At 38.9% G+C, this 23784-nt stretch overlaps 1 protein-coding gene across 1 annotated transcript in view; it reads right to left on the bottom strand.

Annotated features, from left to right (window-relative positions):
• The window catches only part of LOC129863318 (uncharacterized), an 87045-nt gene that overhangs the window by 26528 nt on the left and 36733 nt on the right, over nucleotides 1-23784 (bottom strand). The window contains exons 17-27 of the mRNA XM_055935208.1: nucleotides 13397-13727; nucleotides 10474-10692; nucleotides 10321-10329; nucleotides 9679-9852; nucleotides 9165-9497; nucleotides 7341-7583; nucleotides 5780-6133; nucleotides 4958-5221; nucleotides 4637-4727; nucleotides 4415-4469; nucleotides 4084-4319 (exon numbers count right to left, since the gene is read on the bottom strand). Coding sequence (XP_055791183.1) covers nucleotides 4084-4319; nucleotides 4415-4469; nucleotides 4637-4727; nucleotides 4958-5221; nucleotides 5780-6133; nucleotides 7341-7583; nucleotides 9165-9497; nucleotides 9679-9852; nucleotides 10321-10329; nucleotides 10474-10692; nucleotides 13397-13727 — 2309 coding nt within the window. The remainder of the gene's footprint in view (nucleotides 1-4083; nucleotides 4320-4414; nucleotides 4470-4636; nucleotides 4728-4957; nucleotides 5222-5779; nucleotides 6134-7340; nucleotides 7584-9164; nucleotides 9498-9678; nucleotides 9853-10320; nucleotides 10330-10473; nucleotides 10693-13396; nucleotides 13728-23784) is intronic.

Below are 23784 nucleotides of genomic sequence, written 5' to 3'. Positions count from 1 at the left end.
TCATTGACTTAATTAAATATATTGTCATAATGCTAATTTCACCAATGAGCCAATGATGATATGAAAGAAACACACCCTAACACATGCATACTATTGTAGTGGCTGAATCACATATCAATGAACAATGATGACTAAATGGTAAGCAGGCCCAGGCAGGGCCTGAAGCTAGCATTAGCCATGTCAAGTCTGCTATTAGGCTAGAATAAAGTACCAGGCCTGGAAAATAACCACCATGTTGGATAGGCACTCCCACTCTAGCAAACAATTACACCAGTAAGTACTGAAAGGTGAGATAATTGCATCAGACTGAACAGCCCCCATGTAAACTTAGCATTATCATTAGCGGTAGGCTACATAGTATTAGCAGGCTAGCTAGCTCATGCTAATAAATGACAGGTAAAGGCACAGAGACTCAGCAAAAACATAAACATCCTCTCACAGTCAACTGCGTTTTTTTTCCAGCAAACTCAACATGTGTAAATATTTGTATGAAGATAACAAGATTCAACAAACTGAGACATAAACTGAACAAGTTCCACAGACATGTGACTAACTGAAATTGAATAATGTGTCCCTGAACAAAGGGGGGAGGGGTCAAAATCAAAGTAACAGTCAGTATCTGATGTGGCCACCAGCTGCATTAAGTACTGCAGTGCATCTCCTCCTCATGGAGTGCACCGTATTTGCCAGTTCTTGCTGTGAGATGTTACCCCACTCTTCCACCAAGGCACCTGCAAGTTCCCGGACATTTCTGGGGGGAATGGAACTACCCTCCATGTCATATTGTGTCTGTGTCTTTCAAAAATGACAATAAATAATATTTCATGTAATTGGTTGTGTGCTCCTTCTTAAAGTGTCTTTGTATATTTTGTACTGACATGATGATGATGATAGTGAATAAAACACTACTGCTCTCCACACCAATATAAATGTATTATTTGTAGTTACTGTATAGTACAGTACAAGAGGTGTGATTTTGAAAACTCTGAAATTTTTCTCCACAGAAAATACTGTTATAACATTATGTTTATTCTTAAAAGTGTATTTGTTTATAAATGTAACACTTCAGACATTAGTTAACAAAAATGTTTTTAAATAAAAGCGATAAGAAATATTGCAATAAGCAGAACTCTTTCCTGGACTTTGAAGCAAAATCATGTCATAACTTTGTCATAAAACAATTAAAACGATTTATAAAAAAATCCATCAACCTTCTACTATGTGTATCATCTAATAGTACAATATGAAGTAATACAATACAATAGAAACACAATATATTTTGTTGTTAGACTTCACATACAGTCTCATATACAGTCTTTAATCACTTTCTTATTCATCATAGTTTAAAAGGCATAACTGACCCTAGATCAGCTCTCCTACTCTAAGTGTGAATACAGTAGTCCTGTGTGACTCAGTTTGTACAGCATGGCTCACAGGTTCTATTCCTGCTGGGACTTTCCATATGAAAGATTTATGCACACATGACTGTAATGACTGAGTGTATGATTTTGGTTAAAAGTACCTGCCAGATGGCGTATATGAGGTTTATGGAGTATATTTTATATATATATATATATATATATATATATATATATATATATATATATATATATATATATATATATATATATATATATATATATATATATATGGCATATTTATTCCATACTGTTATAAACTGGGTAGTTTGGTTCCTGGAAGCTGACTGGCTGAAACAGCATTTCAGAAGTGTGTACTGTATATCAGACAAAATACCTCGGGTATGACGCACAAAAACGTTACTGCTACTATAAACTGGTGACCAATGTAATAGACGAGTACATAATCATTTTCTGTCATACCCATGGTATACGGTCTGATATACCACGCCTTTCAGCAAATCAGCATTCAGGCATCGAACCACCCGGTTTATAATGGACAATATTTCACACCCCCTCAGGCCTTATGTCACTTAGTAAAATATAAGGTTCCAGATATACAAGGTTTTTGTCAAACCTGGCGTGTTCAAGTCTTCTTGGTTCTGGTATGTCGTGTTCAGGTCTTCTTGGTTCTGGGTTTGTTGTGTTCGGGTATTCTTGGTTCTGGTTTTGTTGTTTTCAGTTCTTCTCTGGTTTGGGGTTTGTTGTGTTCAGGTCTTCTTGTTTCTGGGTTTGTTGTGTTCAGGTCTTCTTGGTTCTGGTTTTGTTGTTTTGAGTTCTTCTCTGGTTTGGGTTTTATTGTGTTCAGGTCTTCTTGGTTTTGGGTTTGATGACTGTACTGTAGAGCACAGAGGGCTCCTCCTCAGCTGCTTGTGCTGCTGCGGGTCTGAAGAGAGAGAAACAGAAATGAAACAAAACCTGTGTACCATTTGGAATGCAGAGAGAACAGTTCGTCAACCATAATCACATCACTCCCTCATTATAGACATGTCATTGGAATTGTCTTGAGATGTCCATTGTTGGGTTGGTAGTTGAAGGAAATGACAGCACTAGTGGTCACTGGGTGTCAACTGTTTTGCACATTGATGACATCTCCTACAATAAGAAGCAGCATATGAATGACCTTAACGCAGAATATGGTCACTGGGGGGCAGCAGTGAGGCGGTTACATTTCACAACAGCTTATTGCACATCCTCATCCTGTTTCTGTTGTTGAGGCATGAATTACCTTAATGCAGAATATGCATTATTGATGACATCATCATTGTCTAATCCTCCAATGAGCACAAGGCCATAACTACATATGAGGACACCGACGTTCGTACCTCGTTCACTTATTTCTAATTTGAAAATAATAATAATATTTGCCTAATACAAATACTGTACACAATAAAGAAAATGAATTACGCATCAACATCTAAATATTGCTTTCAGCATTGATCAAAGCTTATATTCTTGATCTGACTAATCACTCCTGTCTCTTTGTGATCAAGTGGAATCATTAACTGTGGTTTGTTTGTTATGTTTGCCTGCTTCCCCTGGATCTGCCTCCCTGATTTGCTTTTTGCAGCACATTCACCATTCTCTCAAGTATCTAATTCCCCTTCTCGCGGCACAGGCCGAGGGCGACATGAAACTAAATACCCCAGCTCACAGGTTGCTCTGCTGACAGTATGTTTGCGAGATGCTGGACAAAAGACAATGTTTTAAACTGTCCCGCGACTCCTGCTGTGTCTACAGACATCCCCCAAGCAACAAATCACTCTCTGAGAATGAGTGCACAACTGGTAAATAGTCTCTTATAGATACATACTGTAAGTCAGTCAGTCAGGTCGGAGGATAGCTGCCGGCAGACACTTCTATTAAGGTAACATTGAAGGTCTCTATTTGGTATTACTTAGCCAGCTAGAAGGATGAAGTAAGAAGCTAACGTTAAACGGAGCAACAAATACGCTACTAAGTCCTTTACAGAGAGTAGAATACTGAGAGACAGTGATGTGGCACTCAGTGGAGAGGCAGCCTGCAATGCATGCAGGTGGAAGTAGAGGAGACATAGAGAGAGAGAGAGAGAGAGAGAGAGAGAGGAAGCAAGCAGAGAAAGAGATTTTTACAGTGGTCCCCAAACTTGGAGTCGGTGCCCATGTGGGGTCCCCTGATAAAAATCTGTACTGATCTAATCAAACACTTTAGGAACACAAAAAATATTATGTTTCAATATGAACACCTCCACAGGACCTATCTTCCCTGTAGTCCTACATTATAATACTATCAACACGCAAACAATACAGTTCTGAAAATGTCCCACGTTTCTCTTTCTTCTGTGATTAGTGTGTCAGTGAATCATTCCCATATTTTCTCCCTTTCAGGTGTACAACAATACAACTGAATAGATAATAGGCTGTCTGTTTGTAGAGGTGAATTAACCTACAGCAGCCAAGATGATAATGGCTGGGGTCATTTTTGCTTGTTTATTTCTGTTTTCCAAATACCATTTAAAAGTGTTTTAATTGTGTAGAAATACAGTAAATGAGATTCGACTTTCCAACCACCACCCCACCCCCCCATCCAGATTTGGTTGTAAACAAAGAAACTTCTCCTTTAATGCTGTGTGTTCACAATGTTCTAGTATTGACTCCATGTTGTTGTAATGGCAGAATAAGCTCACTGGGTGGCAGCACTGAGGAGGTTGAATTTCACAGCAGCGTATTGGACATCTTGGTCCTGTTTCTGGGGTGGATGCAGCTGGACGGTGGAGTACAGAGGCACTTCCTGGTTTTTGGAACGAGAGAAGTGGACGCTGGCGTAGTGAACATCATCCTGGTCGTCTGTGGCTGCTTTCTGTGCTGCTGTAGGGTTCATGGCCATGTTTGAGACATTTTCATACACTGGACTAGAGTCTCCCTGATGGAGAGAGAGAACAGACAACGTGAGGAGTGGAAATGTCCCACAAAGAATACACAGTCATCACAGTCATCTTCTGATTCCAACAGACTCACCTGTCCATCGTCTGCTGTGTCTCTTGTGTTGGAGGTGGTTGTGGAGGCCTTCTTCCTGTTGTACATTAATGAATGTATGAAGATATCAATCAATTAATAAATTAAGTTACTTTTATTTTTATTTGTTTAACCTTTATTTAACTAGACAAGTCAGTTAAGAACAAATTAAAATTTACAATGACCAAAGTGAAATTATATAAAAAAATATGCAATCTCACTCACCTAAACCACATGAGTCCAGAGAGACAGAGGATGAGAACCAGAACAACCACTATGATTCCTACAGCTGCAGTCACAACTGAGGTTTGTTTCCCTATAATACAATATGGATGATATGAGTACATGGCATGTTCGTAAAATCTAAAATCTAACACATTATAGAAATCAACACATTGCATGTTAATATTTTGGGATCTTATAATACTTGTGACATCATAAGCCAACACACAATTATAAACCAAAGTGTAATCAGTCAAAACTCAATGATTAAGATCAGCTTGAAACCTGTCAATTTGTATTGAAGTATTGAAGATGTAACTTTACCTGCTACAATGATCATCAGAGCTGTAGAGTTCATAGATCCTCTTCCATTCTGGGCCTCACAGTAATATTCTCCTCTGTCCTCAGAGCTGATGTTAGTGATGCTGTAACTCTGTCCTGAGGCTGTTGGTGAGGTTACGTTCTTCTTGTACCAGATGTACTTGTCCACAGGTGGGTTGGCATCACTGCTGCAGGTCAGAGTCACTGAACTGCCCTCCACTATTTCACCAGAGGGACTGACTGACACTGAGGTCTTCCTTGGACCATCTGGTGTTGAAGATGACAGAAAAATAACAACTCATATACCATGTAAGGAAGCAAGAGATTATGTAAATTAGTATAGATTAGTATATATAAATTAGTATAGATTAGTATATTACCCTGACATGTAGAACCATGTATTACAGATATTATGTAAATTAGTATAGATTAATATATTATACTAACATGTAGAACCATGTATTACAGAGATGATGTAAATTAGTATAGATTAGTATATTACACTGACATGTAGAACCATGTATTACAGAGATGATGTAAATTAGTATAGATTAGTATATTACACTGACATGTAGAACCATGTATTACAGAGATGATGTAAATTAGTATAGATTAGTATATTACACTGACATGTAGAACCATGTATTACAGAGATGATGTAAATTAGTATAGATTAGTATATTACACTGACATGTAGAACCATGTATTACAGAGATGATGTAAATTAGTATAGATTAGTATACTACACTGACATGTAGAACCATGTATTAGAGAGATGATATCAATGAATTTCACTGTAGATATATCAACACCCCATGTACTCACATCTGACAGTCAGAGTCTCTTCTGGAGAGAGGATTCTCTCTACGCCTTTTACAGCACAGGAGTAGTTCCCTGCATCCTCACTGCTGACTGGGTCTAGGATCAGGCTGTTATAACTGGTGACTGGGTCTAGGATCAGCCTGTTATAACTGGTGACTGGGTCTAGGATCAGGCTGTTATAACTGGTGACTGGGTCTAGGATCAGACTGTTATAACTGCTGACTGGGTTGGTTAGACGTTGTCTGTTCTTGTACCAGATGTAGGTGGGGTTGAGACCGACTGTACATTGGGTTCTACATCTCAGTGTGACTCTCTCCCCCTCTGACACAGACGTAGGATCCATCTCCAACAGGATATCTAAGAGGAAACATCAGTCATATTTGACTCCAGACAGGCTTCTCATGTGATTAGACTTGTCCTATTACAGTACTAACTCTAGGTGGACTATTACCTGTGACAGTCAACATCACACCAGGAACACCAGAAAATCTCCCCTGATTTGTTGTTAGTAATCTGAATTTGTATTCAGCCGAGTCCTTCTCTGTCAGGTGTGTTATTGTCATGGTGTGGTGGTTCTCTGTTTTTCTATTGTACTCCACACGACCTACATACTCTGGATATGAACTGAGATCTACAGGGTGTTTCTTTGTAAACCAGAATGAACCTTGTTCTATATAACTATTGGGATGAGTGTAAGAGCAGGATATGTCCACTATGGAACCCTTCAAGACACAGATTCTCTTCTTGGTGTAAGTCACCCTCCAGCAGTTGTGACCCTGAGCACCTGAAAATATATTAAATAGTTTTGTTCACACATACCTTGAAGTTAGAAAATTGCCTTACTTTGTTATAAAGAAAGGTTAGCTACAAATTATCCCAATAGATTCCAGACTCACACACTGCAGGAGAGCGGAGATCCTCATGGCCTTTTACAGCACAGGAGTAACTCTCTGTTTTAGAACTCCAGACAGAGTGTTGTTGGGAAGTGGACCAAGCAAGAGACTGTCCGTTCCTGTACCAGATGTAGGTGGGGTTACCAGTCAGAGTACAGGTGGTGCTACAGGTCAGTGTCTTCCATGATCCTTCTGTCACTGTGTCAGGAGTCACCTTCAGCTGCAGGTCTGAATAAGAGCAAATAAACACACATTTTCTGGTTTCCTTCTGTAGTGGACAAAATGACTCAAAATGACTTAAAGATAACAGTCCAACCTGTGGGATGTATGGTAGTGCAAGGCAGGTCCACTGATGGTATCAAGAAACAGATGCTTCTACTGGTGTAGGTCACACTCAAGCAGCTCAGAGAAGAAGTATCTGGAACAAATGATGAAGCACATGATGATGATGATGATGTTGATGGTGGTGATGATGATGATGATGGTGATGGTGATGGTGAAGATGGTGATGATATTAGCTTATTTGTATGATTCTCAGTAGTCTTCAGTACTAACATGTTACATATTAATGAGCTATAGCTACTTATAAATCAGTAATCTGAATTGACTGAAAATATCAAGTCTGTTTACAATAAGAGAGGAAACCTCTGGAGGTAAATCACCACACTCACCCACTGTGACTTCCAGAGAGCTGAGTTTCTCATGGCCTCTTAAAGCACAGGAGTAGCTGTCAGAACCTCCTCTACTGGCTGAGTAGTGATACTGGGGAGAGGAGTCAGAAAATAGGTATTCTCCATTCTTGTACCAGATGTAGGTGGGGTTGGGGATTTCAGTCAGAGTACAGGTGGTGCTACATGTCAGTGTAACCCATGATCCTTCTGTCACTGTGCCAGGAGTCACCTTCACCTGCAGGTCTGAATGAAGAGAGAATAACAACATAAAAGAACAAACCTCATCATTTCCACCTACTACTACTAGAGATAAAGTAGTTACAGTATATCATCATGTTCTGTAAGTGTAGTATTACCAGTATATCATAATGTTCTGTACGTGTAGTATTACCAGTATATCATAATGTTCTGTACGTGTAGTATTACCAGTCTATCATAATATTCTGTAAGTGTAGTATTACCAGTATATTATAATGTTCTGTAAGTGTAGTATTACCAGTATATCATAATGTTCTGTAAGTGTAGTATTACCAGTATATCATAATGTTCTGTAAGTGTCGTATTACGAGTATATTATAATATTCTGAAAGTGTAGTATTACCAGTATATCATTATGTTCTGTAAGTGTAGTATTACCAGTATATCATAATATTCTGTACGTGTAGTATTACCAGTCTATCATAATATTCTGTACGTGTAGTATTACCAGTATATCATAATGTTCTGTACGTGTAGTATTACCAGTATATCATAATATTCTGTACGTGTAGTATTACCAGTATATCATAATGTTCTGTAAGTGTAGTATTACCAGTATATCATAATGTTCTGTAAGTGTAGTATTACCAGTATATCATAATGTTCTGTAAGTGTAGTATTACCAGTATATCATAATGCTATGTAAGTGTAGTATTACCAGTATATCATAATGTTCTGTAAGTGTAGTATTACCAGTATATCATCATGTTCTGTAAGTGTAGTATTACCAGTATATCATAATGTTCTGTAAGTGTAGTATTACCAGTATATCATAATGCTATGTAAGTGTAGTATTACCAGTATATCATAATGTTCTGTAAGTGTAGTATTACCAGTATATCATCATGTTCTGTAAGTGTAGTATTACCAGTATATCGTAATGTTCTGTAAGTGTAGTATTACCAGTATATCATCATGTTCTGTAAGTGTAGTATTACCAGTATATCATCATGTTCTATAAGTGTAGTATTACCAGTATATCATCATGTTATGTAAGTGTAGTATTACCAGTATATCATCATGTTCTGTAAGTGTAGTATTACCAGTATATCATAATGTTCTGTACGTGTAGTATTACCAGTATATCATCATGTTATGTAAGTGTAGTATTACCAGTATATCATAATGTTCTGTAAGTGTAGTATTACCAGTATATCATCATGTTCTGTAAGTGTAGTATTACCTGTATATCATAATGTTCTGTAAGTGTAGTATTACCAGTATATCATAATGTTCTGTAAGTGTAGTATTACCAGTATATCATAATGTTCTGTAAGTGTAGTATTACCAGTATATCATCATGTTTTGTAAATGTAGTATTACCAGTATATCATCATGTTCTGTAAGTGTAGTATTACCAGTATATCGTAATGTTCTGTAAGTGTAGTATTACCAGTATATCATCATGTTCTGTAAGTGTAGTATTACCAGTATATCATAATGTTCTGTACGTGTAGTATTACCAGTATATCATAATGTTCTGTAAGTGTAGTATTACCAGTATATCATAATGTTCTGTAAGTGTAGTATTATGATTTACTATTGTAAAATACAGGTTAGTATTACCTGTGACAGACAGAGTTGTTCCTGGGAAACTATGACCCCATTCAAGGTTGTTTGTTTTAAAAGTGAAGCGATACTCAGCTGAGTCCTCTTCTCTCAGATCTGTGATTCTCAGGGTGAAGGGACCTTTGTATGTTCCAGTGTACTCTACACGACCTGCATACCCTGGGTCTGTGGTTAGGTCTTCAGGGGTCGCCTTATCACTTCTAAACCAGAATGTTGATGTGGTGGAATAATAATCAGTATAAGTAAAGGATATGTCCACTGTTGACCCCTTCAAGACACAGATTCTCCTCTTGGTGTAAGTCACTCTGCTGCAGCTCTGACCCTGAACACCTGAAACACAGTGACACAACAAGAGGTTAACTGGATTATATTCTCAGTTCTTTCTAGAAATGCTAAAAGTTCTCAAATGACAAAGTGAAACCAACACACACAGAGGTTATACAGAATTGTTAATTAAAGAAACACTCACACACTGCAGGAGAGTGGAGATCCTCATGGCCTTTTACAGCACAGGAGTAACTGTCTGCATCACTAAAGGAGTCTGAGTACAGGCTGGAAGTGTCCTCCTTTACTATGGTACCATTCTTGTACCAGATGTAGGTGGGGTTGTCAGTCAGAGTACAGTTGGTGCTACAGGTCAATGTCTTCTGTCCCTCTGCAGCAGGAGTCACCTTCACCTGCAGACCTGAAACAATATGTATAAAACCACATACACCTCTGTGTTAACAGGATGGTTAATATATTTTCTCCTGTAATTCATTATGATTTACAGTTGTATCATACAGTGTAGTATTACCTGTGACAGACAGAGTTGTTCCTGGGAAACTCTGACCCCATTCAAAGTTTTGAGTTTTAAAAGTGAAGCGATACTCAGCTGAGTCCTCCTCTCTCAGATCTGTGATTCTCAGGGAGGAGGGACCTTCATATGTTCCACTCTCTCTTCCAGTGTACTCCACACGACCTGCATACCCTGGGTCTCTGGTTAGGTCCTCAGGTGTCAACTTATTACTCCACCTAGATCTCTGTTTAGGACTAAACCAAAGTGATGATTTGACTCTATTATAACCAACATAAGTACAGGATATGTCCACTGTTGACCCCTTCAAGACACACATTCTCCTCTTGGTGTAAGTCACTCTGTTGCAGCTCTGACCCTGAACACCTGAAACACAGTGACATAACAAGAGGTCAACTGGATTATATTCTCAGTTCTTTCTAGAAATGCTAAAAGTTCTCAAGTTCTCAAAGTGAAACCAACACACACAGACTATACAGTATTACAATGATTATTTAAATAAACACTCACACACTACAGGAGAGTGAAGGTCCTCATGTCCTATTACAGCACAGGAGTAGCTGTCTACAGCATAAGGGTAGACTGAGAAGGGTAAAGTGTTCTCAGTTATAATCTGTCCGTTCTTGTACCAGGTGTAGGTGGGGTTACCAGTCAGAATACAGGTGGTGCTACAGGTCAGTGTCTTCCATGTTGAAATCTTTGAATAAGGAGTCACCTTCACCTGCAGGTCTGGAGTAGACAACATCAACCTGAATCACCTGTTGTCTAGTGTCATCATATGATGCAATACATTTACCCTGAAGAAGGTGATGCTGAAACGTTGGTGGTTTTTACACAATAAATGACTGGGAGGTTATACATATGGAGTGTGCGACTCTCTTTGTTGTTATAGCTTCCAGTTTACTCTCTGTTAGTCAGCACCTCTACACTAAATCAGTTTCTCTGGGTGTGTTGTTATAGCTTAAAGGTTTATTATCCGTTAGTCAGCACCTCTACACTAAATCAGTTTCTCTGGGTGTGTTGTTATAGCTTCCAGTTTATTCTCCGTTAGTCAGCACCTCTACACTAAATCAGTTTCTCTGGGTATGTTGTTATAGCTTCCAGTTTATTCTCCGTTAGTCAGCACCTCTACACTAAATCAGTTTCTCTGGGTGTGTTGTTATAGCTTCCAGTTTATTCTCTGTTATTCAGCACCTCTACACTAAATACGTTTCTCTGGGTGTGTTGTTATAGCTTACAGTTTATTCTCCGTTAGTCAACACCTCTACACTAAATCAGTTTCTCTGGGTGTGTTGTTATAGCTTCCAGTTTATTCTCTGTTAGTCAACACCTCTACACTAAATCAGTTTCTCTGGGTGTGTTGTTATAGCTTCCAGTTTACTCTCTGTTAGTCAGCACCTCTACACTAAATACGTTTCTCTGGGTGTGTTGTTACAGCTTCCAGTTTATTCTCCGTTAGTCAGCACCTCTACACTAAATCAGTTTCTCTGGGTGTGTTGTTATAGCTTCCAGTTTATTCTCCGTTAGTCAGCACCTCTACACTAAATCAGTTTTTCTGGGTGTGTTGTTATAGCTTCCAGTTTATTCTCCGTTAGTCAGCACCTCTACACTAAATCAGTTTTTCTGGGTGTGTTGTTATAGCTTCCAGTTTATTATCCGTTAGTCAGCACCTCTACACTAAATCAGTTTCTCTGGGTGTGTTGTTATAGCTTCCAGTTTATTCTCCGTTAGTCAGCACCTCTACACTAAATCAGTTTCTCTGGGTGTGTTGTTATAGCTTCCAGTTTATTCTCCGTTAGTCAGCACCTCTACACTAAATCAGTTTTTCTGGGTGTGTTGTTATAGCTTCCAGTTTATTCTCCGTTAGTCAGCACCTCTACACTAAATCAGTTTTTCTGGGTGTGTTGTTATAGCTTCCAGTTTATTATCCGTTAGTCAGCACCTCTACACTAAATCAGTTTCTCTGGGTGTGTTGTTATAGCTTCCAGTTTATTCTCCGTTAGTCAGCACCTCTACACTAAATCAGTTTCTCTGGGTATGTTGTTATAGCTTCCAGTTTATTCTCCGTTAGTCAGCACCTCTACACTAAATCAGTTTCTCTGGGTATGTTGTTATAGCTTCCAGTTTATTCTCCGTTAGTCAGCACCTCTACACTAAATACGTTTCTCTGGGTGTGTTGTTATAGCTTCCAGTTTATTCTCTGTTATTCAGCACCTCTACACTAAATACGTTTCTCTGGGTGTGTTGTTATAGCTTACAGTTTATTCTCCGTTAGTCAACACCTCTACACTAAATCAGTTTCTCTGGGTGTGTTGTTATAGCTTCCAGTTTATTCTCTGTTAGTCAACACCTCTACACGAAATACATTTCTCTGGGTGTGTTGTTATAGCTTCCAGTTTATTCTCCGTTAGTCAACACCTCTACACTAAATCAGTTTCTCTGGGTGTGTTGTTATAGCTTCCAGTTTACTCTCTGTTAGTCAGCACCTCTACACTAAATACGTTTCTCTGGGTGTGTTGTTATAGCTTCCAGTTTATTCTCCGTTAGTCAGCACCTCTACACTAAATCAGTTTCTCTGGGTGTGTTGTTATAGCTTCCAGTTTATTCTCCGTTAGTCAGCACCTCTACACTAAATCAGTTTTTCTGGGTGTGTTGTTATAGCTTCCAGTTTATTATCCGTTAGTCAGCACCTCTACACTAAATCAGTTTCTCTGGGTGTGTTGTTATAGCTTCCAGTTTATTCTCCGTTAGTCAGCACCTCTACACTAAATCAGTTTTTCTGGGTGTGTTGTTATAGCTTCCAGTTTATTCTCTGTTAGTCAGCACCTCTACACTAAATCAGTTTCTCTGGGTGTGTTGTTATAGCTTCCAGTTTATTCTCCGTTAGTCAGCACCTCTACACTAAATCAGTTTCTCTGGGTATGTTGTTATAGCTTCCAGTTTATTCTCCGTTAGTCAGCACCTCTACACTAAATCAGTTTCTCTGGGTGTGTTGTTATAGCTTCCAGTTTATTCTCCGGTAGTCAGCACCTCTACACTAAATCAGTTTCTCTGGGTGTGTTGCTACAGCTTCCAGTTTATTCTCCATCTGTCAGCACCTCTACAATAAATACGTTTCTCTGGGTGTGTTGTTATAGCTTCCAGTTTATTCTCCGTTAGTCAGCACCTCTACACTAAATCAGTTTCTCTGGGTGTGTTGTTATAGCTTCCAGTTAATTCTCTGTTAGTCAGCACCTCTACACTAAATCAGTTTCTCTGGGTGTGTTGTTATAGCTTCCAGTTTATTCTCCGTTAGTCAGCACCTCTACACTAAATACATTTCTCTGGGTGTGCGCCAGCTCATTACTTTTAATAGATTAATACAAATCAAGACCATTTCCAGACCTAAAGGGACAATGAAGATTAAACAGAACATCAGACAATAGAATGTTACCTGTGACAGACAGAGTGACTCCAGGATCACCAGTATATTTCCCTCCAGTCTGATCTGTTATAACGCTGAACTTGCATGTAGCTGAGTCACTCTCTCTCAGGTGTGTGATTCTCAGGGTGTGTCCATTCGTCTTATCACTACGGTACGTCACACGACCTTTGTAGTCTGGGTCATCACTCAGACTCACAGGATTCCCCTCAGCATTAATTTTAGTGAACCAGAAGGTTGATGTGACTGTACCTCTGGGATATGTGTAAGAGCAGGACATCTCCACTGTTGACCCCTTCAAGGTACAGATACTCTGAGTGGTGTATGTAACACTCCAGCCAATCTGCCCCAGTACCACTGAAACACAGTTAGACATCACAAGGACGTTACATTAAGTTCAAGGTCTTTTGACTCACACTAACACGTTGTTCCATAGTTGCTGAACTGAGACATTGATACTCTTTGGTTGAGTGTGAATGGAAACCACAGATAAGCTTAACTCAGTGAGGTGTTAAAGATAACTGTTTAAAGTGAAGTGGAGATGCCAAATGTGTCGCCAGTAGAACATAAAAATGGTTAAGCTTTTAGAAATGTCTGTAGATTGATAAACAGAGCAACTAAAAGATAAGATTGAGACCATACCTGCTACAGACCAGAGAAAGACCACCAACACACTTCCTGCTGTTCTCAAGGACATTGTTGCATCTCCCACCCTGCAGTCTTAGAAACATAAACAACAACTCACTCTATAGCTGGTGAATAACTCCACCTGATACATTGAAGTAGAAACTGTAAATGGGGTACAGGACCTCATTACTGAAAATGAACCAGGCTCATATTGTGTTGTGTTGTATTGTGCTACATGGTTGTCTATGTGAATGCTGTCTGTCTGTAAGTCTATTGCACTATGTATGTAATGTGTGTGATGTGTTGCATGTCTGTCTACGTCTGTCTATTTAAACTGACATGATGTATGATGCAAAAGAATGTCCTAATGGATACAATAAAGTCATCACCATCATCATCATCAACAGCAATCACTTATTGATCAGATGTGTGCTACTGTGAACACATATTTCTACATTGATAGTTCTGAAGCTGTTTTAGTCTCAGAACCCCAAATATAGGAGGATAAATGTTCAATCCTCTACGGTCCGTCAAGCTGTACAGCAGCCTAAAGACTGACCACCAGGTTGAATGATAGCTGCTATCACCAAGCTGTGAGGATAAACAGCAAGTGACTCTCACACACACACACACACACACACACACACACACACACACACACACACACACACACACACACACACACACACACACACACACACACACACACACACACACACACTGTATGTATGCCATGTATGCCACTCAAGGGTCTAGAAATGACCTCCTTGAAAATGCATGACAGCTGAAACAGAGCAGTACCTAGTTAGTTGCTTTGTCCTAGTTTTTCTCAGAACCTCAATCTGGAGGCCACACACTGCCAGACTGTGTCAGCCAAATATCAGCTCCCCCAGCTAGCACCTCCACCCAGGCTGTCCAAGCACCACGAGGGGCTGGTATTTAAGCAGATTCTCTGTAAAGACCTGCTCCATGTAGTAGTTAAATGAGCAACCTACTTCCACAATGAGCACCTCTCCTGCCCCCACAATACAATATCTGGCGTATTTGGCTCACAGGAAAACACATCATAATCAACATCAAACCAGCTTCCCCTGACACAACAATGTTTATGGATGTGTGATGATGGTGAGACTACTTGTCTCACCTCTCTGGCAATCAGGTCAACAAGGTGGTCATGTCTAGCAATGTACAAATCCCCCCCCCCCCCCCCCCCCCCCACACACACACACACATACACACACACACACACACACACACACAGGGAGACAGGGAGACAGACAGACAGACACACACTGCAGTGTTACAATGTTTGTCTGCATGTCTATTTTACCCTGGTTAATCATCTCATCACTATGTAGATCAACACTCCTACACTGAGACACTTTATGAATACTGACCCTGATGTAACAACCAAAACACAGATCAAAACATAACAAGAAGTAAAATGATACATTACCCTCAAGTATATGACTTATAGCTACAAACTAATAACCCAAAACTATATTTCAAGACATTGTCAAGAGTACTGACAGAGTGAAGTGAAGGGGAGAGGTCTTGTACAGTGAGTCAACTGACTGGTAGTGAGTGGGAACTGCTAGTAATTGTCAGTTCTGTGGTTGATACATATTTAAAATAGAACACAAGTAGCTGATGCAAAAGTGGCCTCTACTTCCTCTTTAAGACATTAACATGCATGAGGACCAGAACAGCATGTCAGAGAAGGGAGGTTACTGTATTAAAATGGGCCCTACATTTCTATAATGGACACAATGTCCCCCATTTCCACTTTTATTTAAATACAGAACCATGTTAACAATATGTTGACTATTCTATATGGAATGTTTATAATATCTCAGAATGTGTTGCCTTGTCCCTCTGAGTTCTACATGGAACAGGTCAAAGTTCCATTTACATTTGGTCAGTTCCATGATGTCATTCATTCTATTCTACAAACACATTCCATTTACACTCTTCATCAGCTGCATCAAAGTGGTACTGAAGGTTCCAGTGTTCTAGACTAGAGTTCTCCCAACTGGCATCTCAACATTACTGCAGCCTCCTAATAATAATGTCCTCAATAATGTTGGGCTAATATCAATATTACAAACTGGAATTACATCAGATAGAATGGTGAAACACAACACTGTCTACTTGACAAAGTCACATTTAATCACACAAACACTGATGTCTGTAGTATTACAACATGCCACTATCATATTATGTTACACTGTTGACCCTTGTGTTCAGTACTGGTAGTAGCATTAGTTAACAGAGACATCAGTATCATCATCACCACAACCTGCTGTATTGACTGCTGCTGTCCATATACTGTATAGTCTAATGTAGCCTGTTATCCATATAGTATAATGTAGCCTGTTATCCATAGTCTAATGTAGCCAGTTATCATATATAGTCTAATGTAGCCTGTTATCCATAGTCTAATGTAGCCAGTTATCATATATAGTCTAATGTAGCCTGTTATCCATAGTCTAATGTAGCCAGTTATCATATATAGTCTAATGTAGCCAGTTATCATATATAGTCTAATGTAGCCTGTTATCCATAGTCTAATGTAGCCAGTTATCATATATAGTCTAATGTAGCCTGTTATCCATATATAGTGTAATGTAGCGTGCTATCCATATGTAGTCTAATGTAGCCTGATATCCATATATAGTCTATTGTAGACTGTTATCCGTATATAGTCTAATGTAGCCTGTTATCCGTATATAGTCTAATGTAGCCTGTTATCCATATATAGTCTATTGTAGCCTGTTATCCGTATATAGTCTAATGTAGCCTGTTATCCATATATAGTCTAATGTAGCCTGTTATCCGTATATAGTCTAATGTAGCCTGTTATCCATATATAGTCTAATGTAGCCTGTTATCCATATATAGTCTAATGTAGCCTGTTATCCATATATAGTCTAATGTAGCCTGTTATCCATATATAGTCTAATGTAGCCTGTTATCCGTATATAGTCTAATGTAGCCTGTTATCCATATATAGTCTAATGTAGCCTGTTATCCGTATATAGTCTAATATAGCCTGTTATCCATATATAGTCTAATGTAGCCTGTTATCCATATATAGTCTAATGTAGCCTGTTATTCATATATAGTCTAATGTAGCCTGTTGTCCATATATAGTCTAATGTAGCCTGTTATCCATATCTAGTCTAATGTAGCCTGTTATCCATATAGAGTCTAATGTTGCCTGTTATCCATATATAGTCTAATGTAGCCTGTTATCCATATATAGTCTAATGTAGCCTGTTATCCATATATAGTCTAATGTAGCCTGTTATCCATATATAGTCTAATGTAGCCTGTTATCCATATATAGTCTTATGTAGCCTGTTATCCATATCTAGTCTAATGTAGCCTGTTATCCATATATAGTCTAATGTAGCCTGTTATCCATATATAGTCTAATGTAGCCTGTTATCCATATATAGTCTAATGTAGCCTGTTATCAATATATAGTCTAATGTAGCCTGTTATCCATATATAGTTTAATGTAGTCTGTTATCCATATATAGTCTAATGTAGCCTGTTATCTATATATAGTCTAATGTAGCCTGTTATCCATATATAGTTTCATGTAGCCTGTTATCCATATATAGTCTAATGTAGCCTGTTATCCATATAATTTAATGTAGCCTGTTATGCATATATAGTCTAATGTAGCCTGTTATCCATATATAGTCTAATGTAGCCTGTTATCCATATATAGTCTAATGTAGCCTGTTATCCATATAATTTAATGTAGCCTGTTATGCATATATAGTCTAATGTAGCCTGTTATCCATATATAGTCTAATGTAGCCTGTTATCCATATATAGTCTAATCTAGCCTGTTATCCATATATAGTTTAATGTTGTGGCGTATTCTGCACAGAGCCTTCACCGTGCGCTGCCACTTTAAGAGCTCATCAGCAGTCAGGAAGAATGAAATAAAGCTCTTCTGGCTCCCTGTGTGGAGCTGTTGGTTGGTGCACAGTGTGTGCTGCTCTGCAGAAGGCTTGTTTATTTTCAGCGTGCTTAGTTGTAAAGTGTTAAGTCGATTGCTGGTGTTACCTCTCTAGGTCGTGGTTTTAAATTGCTTGTTTTTCCAGACGTTGAAGTTAGGTTCACTTTAGGTTCTTAATGAAAGATGAAAATACGTTATTTATAGACGTCTTTGTTTGTGCCAAATGAAAGCTGGTCCAGACCGGGCAAAATCTCAACCAAACTAGACGTCTATGATTGGTTCAGATTTGGTCCGGACCAGAACAAAAACCAACGTCCGTGAACGTGGAAATCAGGGCCGGTCCGGAATGCATAAAAAAAAATACATCCAAGAGGTGTCAGTGTAGGACGGTGCTTAATGAGGTACAGCCTACAGTGTTGTCTGAAATGTAATTTTAGGAATGCCCATCTATGTTGTAGGCCTACCATTTGTAAAACACCAAAGAAGACTGCCAGTTCGGACATGACCAAAAAAGATGTTCAAAAGATGTTGGCCTGTGCTTACCGGGGTGTTTTCTACCATGTCGGCCCACAATAGAATTTCATGAATGACCGTCCATTTGGTAGGTCCACCGTTTGTAAAACAGGCCGTTTCATCAACTTAATTAGTCCTGATTCCTGTGACTAATCAATTTGGCTAATTAAGCTCTTAATTTCAGCTACCCAACTTCATCAGGAGGAGATATCCTGAGCCTATTTGCAATGTGTTTACACAGCGGTAAATGCAGAAATATGTTTTTTCTCTAACTATGATCAGCTTAGTAAAACATTGAAGGATACAAACTTGAAACCATTGATCATGACAATTTAGCCCACGGGATGAATCTCCTGGACAGCAGTGACTAGTCCAGTCCATATTGTCTATTTTACTTTGACCTGTCCTGTTTTTAGAATATGTTGTTTGTGAAGTGTCAGCTCATTTGTTATGTGATTGGGCGTCATTTATGTTAGGCTATTTGATCGGAGAAACCTGATGTAAAAAGTTTCCCGAAAAGGCCACATATTCTTTATACCAAATGTTATATCTGCTGCATTATTTTTTACAGAATGTTGGTTGAGCGCTGCAGTGATGAGTCTCTCCAACAGCACCCTGGAGAGGCATGCTGGGAATGGACAATATACATATTTTGCATCCCTGTCTTTGACAAAGTGGTTACTGCTTATCACAGGGTGGAATCAGCAATCACCTAAAAATCCCACTGGTGAGAGAAATTGTCATTGTTTTTAGGCAGAATTATGTGAGGTTTTCTGTGTTGTTGGATGTGGGTCTTCGTCAGTTTAGCTCAGAAAATGCTGCCCTCGTCAATCTGCCACCATAGGCCTGATCCTATGCAGGCCGGCCTTGTGTTTCATGTTAATACTACTCCTAAACACAACCCACCATCACTGTGGCTCAGGTTAATACTACTCCTAAACACAGCGCCCAACTTTGGGGTACTCTAGCTATACCGAAGCTGGATGTCGTAATGAAGTTATTTTTTTTAAATTCTAACACTGCGATTTCATTAAGAACTAATGGATCTATCATTTCCAATACAACATGTATGTTTATGAATAGCTATTTGGTAGGAATATGTGTGTCAGAAAAAGTGTCCGAAAAATATCGTTGCTGTTTAGACGTTGTGGAAAAAGTAGCTAAGTTAGCACAATGTGTAACCACTGATTTCAGCTCTAAATATGCACATTTTTGAACAAAACATAAGTGTATGTATAACCTAATGTTATAGGACTGTCATCTGATGAAGAATATCAAGGTTAGTCAAAAAATATATATCTTTTACTGGTTTGTTACGATCGCTAACTTTTGATACTGGGAAATGGCTTGTCTTTCTGGCTATTGTGGTAAGCTAATATAACGCTATATTGTGTTTTCGCTGTAAAACACTTAATAAATCGGAAATATTGGCTGGAATCACAAGATGCCTGTCTTTCATTTGCTGTACACTATGTATTTTTCAGAAATGTTTTATGATGAGTAATTAGGTATTTGACGTTGGTGTCTGTAATTATTATGGCTGCTTTCGGTGCAATATCTGATTGTAGCTGCAATGTAAACTATGATTTATACCTGAAATATGCACATTTTTCGAACAAAACATAGATTTATTGTATAGCATGTTATAAGACTGTCAACTGATGAAGTTGTTTGTTGGTTAGTTTGGTTGGTTCTTGGTTAGTTAGGTTGGTTTTGTGCATGCTACCTGTGCTGTGAAAAATGTCTGTCCTTTTTTTGTATTTGGTGGTGAGCTAACATAAATATACGTGCTGTTTTTGCTGTAAAACATTTTAAAAATCGGACATGTTGGCTGGATTCACAATATGTGTACCTTTCATTTGCTGTATTGGACTTGTTAATGTGTGAAAGTTAAATATTTAAAAAATATATATTTTGAAATTCGCGCCCTGCACTTGAGCTGGCTGTTGTCATAAGTGGACAAACGTCGGGCTTGCAGCCAGAAGAATTAATACTACTCCTAAACACAACCCACCGTCACTGTGTCTCATGTTAATACTACTCCTAAACACAACCCACCATCACTGTGTCTCATGTTAATACTACTCCTAAACACAACACACCATCACTGGGTCTCATGTTAATACTACTCCTAAACACAACCCACCATCACTGTGTCTCAGGCTAATACTACTCCTAAACACAACCCACCATCACTGTCTCATGTTAATTCTACTCCTAAACACAACCCACCATCACTGTTTATCATGTTAATACTACTCCTAAACACAACCCACCATCACTGTTTATCATGTTAATACTACTCCTAAACACAACCCACCATCACTGTGTCTCATGTTAATACTACTCCTAAACACAACCCACCACCACTGTGACTCTTGTTAATACTACTCCTAAACACAACCCACCATCACTGTGTCTCATGTTAATACTACTCCTAAACACAACCCACCATCACTGTGTCTCATGTTAAAATACTACTCCTAAACACAACCCACCATCACTGTGTCTCATGTTAATACTACTCCTAAACACAACCCACCATCACTGTGTCTCATGTTAATACTACTCCTAAACACAACCCACCATCACTGTCTCATGTTAATACTACTCCTAAATACAACCCACCATCCCTGTGTCTCATGTTAATACTACTCCTAAACACAACCCACCATCACTGTCTCATGTTAATACTTCTCCTAAACACAACCCACCATCACTGTCTCATGTTAATACTACTCCTAAACACAACCCACCATCACTGTGTCTCATGTTAATACTACTCCTAAACACAACCCACCATCACTGTCTCATGTTAATACTACTCCTAAACACAACCCACCATCACTGTCTCATGTTAATACTACTCCTAAACACAACCCACCATCACTGTGTCTCATGTTAATACTACTCCTAAACACAACCCACCATCACTGTCTCATGTTAATACTTCTCCTAAACACAACCCACCATCACTGTCTCATGTTAATACTACTCCTAAACACAACCCACCATCACTGTGTCTCATGTTAATACTACTCCTAAACACAACCCACCATCACTGTCTCATGTTAATACTACTCCTAAACACAACCCACCATCACTGTCTCATGTTAATACTACTCCTAAACACAACCCACCATCACTGTGTCTCATGTTAATACTACTCCTAAACACAACCCACCATCACTGTGTCTCATGTTAATACTACTCCTAAACACAACCCACCATCACTGTGTCTTATGTTAATACTACTCCTAAACACAACCCACCATCCCTGTGTCTCATGTTAATACTACTCCTAAACACAACCCACCATCACTGTGTCTCAGGTTAATACTACTCCTAAACACAACCCACCATCACTGTGTCTTATGTTAATACTACTCCTAAACACAACCCAACATCACTGTGTCTCATGTTAATACTACTCCTAAACACAACCCACCATCACTGTGTCTTATGTTAATACTACTCCTAAACACAACCCACCATCACTGTGTCTCATGTTAATACTACTCCTAAACACAACCCACCATCACTGTGTCTCATGTTAATACTACTCCTAAACACAACCCACCATCACTGTGTCTCATGTTAATACTACTCCTAAACACAACCCACCATCACTGTGTCTCATGTTAATACTACTCCTAAACACAACCCACCATCACTGTGTCTCATGTTAATACTACTCCTAAACACAACCCACCACCACTGTGACTCTTGTTAATACTACTCCTAAACACAACCCACCATCACTGTGTCTCATGTTAATACTACTCCTAAACACAACCCACCATCACTGTGTCTCATGTTAAAATACTACTCCTAAACACAACCCACCATCACTGTGTCTTATGTTAATACTACTCCTAAACACAACCCACCATCACTGTGTCTCATGTTCATACTACTCCTAAACACAACCCACCATCACTGTGTCTCATGTTAATACTACTCCTAAACACAACCCACCACCACTGTGACTCTTGTTAATACTACTCCTAAACACAACCCACCATCACTGTGTCTCATGTTAATACTACTCCTAAACACAACCCACCATCACTGTGTCTCATGTTAAAATACTACTCCTAAACACAACCCACCATCACTGTGTCTCATGTTAATACTACTCCTAAACACAACCCACCATCACTGTCTCATGTTAATACTACTCCTAAATACAACCCACCATCCCTGTGTCTCATGTTAATACTACTCCTAAACACAACCCACCATCACTGTCTCATGTTAATACTACTCCTAAACACAACCCACCATCACTGTCTCATGTTAATACTACTCCTAAACACAACCCACCATCACTGTCTCATGTTAATACTACTCCTAAACACAACCCACCATCACTGTGTCTTATGTTAATACTACTCCTAAACACAACCCACCATCCCTGTGTCTCATGTTAATACTACTCCTAAACACAACCCACCATCACTGTGTCTTATGTTAATACTACTCCTAAACACAACCCACCATCACTGTGTCTCATGTTAATACTACTCCTAAACACAACCCACCATCACTGTGTCTTATGTTAATACTACTCCTAAACACAACCCACCATCACTGTGTCTCATGTTAATACTACTCCTAAACACAACCCACCATCACTGTGTCTCATGTTAATACTACTCCTAAACACAACCCACCATCACTGTGTCTTATGTTAATACTACTCCTAAACACAACCCACCATCACTGTGTCTCATGTTAATACTACTCCTAAACACAACCCACCATCACTGTGTCAGGTTAATACTACTCCTTAACACAACCCACCATCACTGTTTCTCATGTTAATACTACTCCTAAACACAACCCACCATCACTGTGTCTCTTGTTAAAACTACACCTAAAGCTTTAATAAAACATCAACTCATTCACTCTTACTCTTACTGTCACTCTGTTGCTCTGAGAGCTCTTAACCTGTTGGGGATGGGGGCGCTGTTTAGACTATTTATGCTAATGTGGCTAATTTTTTAAACGGCTTCCCACAAAATCCTTGATCGTACAATATGCATATTATTATTATTATTGGATAGAAAACAGTCTATAGTTTCTATAGGAGTTGAAATTTTGTCTCTAAGTGGAACAGAGCCCATTCTACAGCAATTTCCCTGACATGGAGTCAGATTTGAGAAATGTTGGGCACTTTTCTGAAGTCAGTTAAAAGGGCACTGTCGTTGCTATGACTATACGGACACTTCTTACGTCTTCCCCTGGATGCCTTTACGTGATGACGATTCCAACGGGCTCG

This window comes from Salvelinus fontinalis, chromosome 10, assembly GCF_029448725.1.
Source record: "Salvelinus fontinalis isolate EN_2023a chromosome 10, ASM2944872v1, whole genome shotgun sequence".
NCBI classification, from domain to species: Eukaryota; Metazoa; Chordata; class Actinopteri; order Salmoniformes; family Salmonidae; genus Salvelinus; species Salvelinus fontinalis.
The sequence above is the reverse complement of the archived record's forward strand: the minus strand, read 5'-3'. Positions and strand labels throughout refer to the sequence as shown.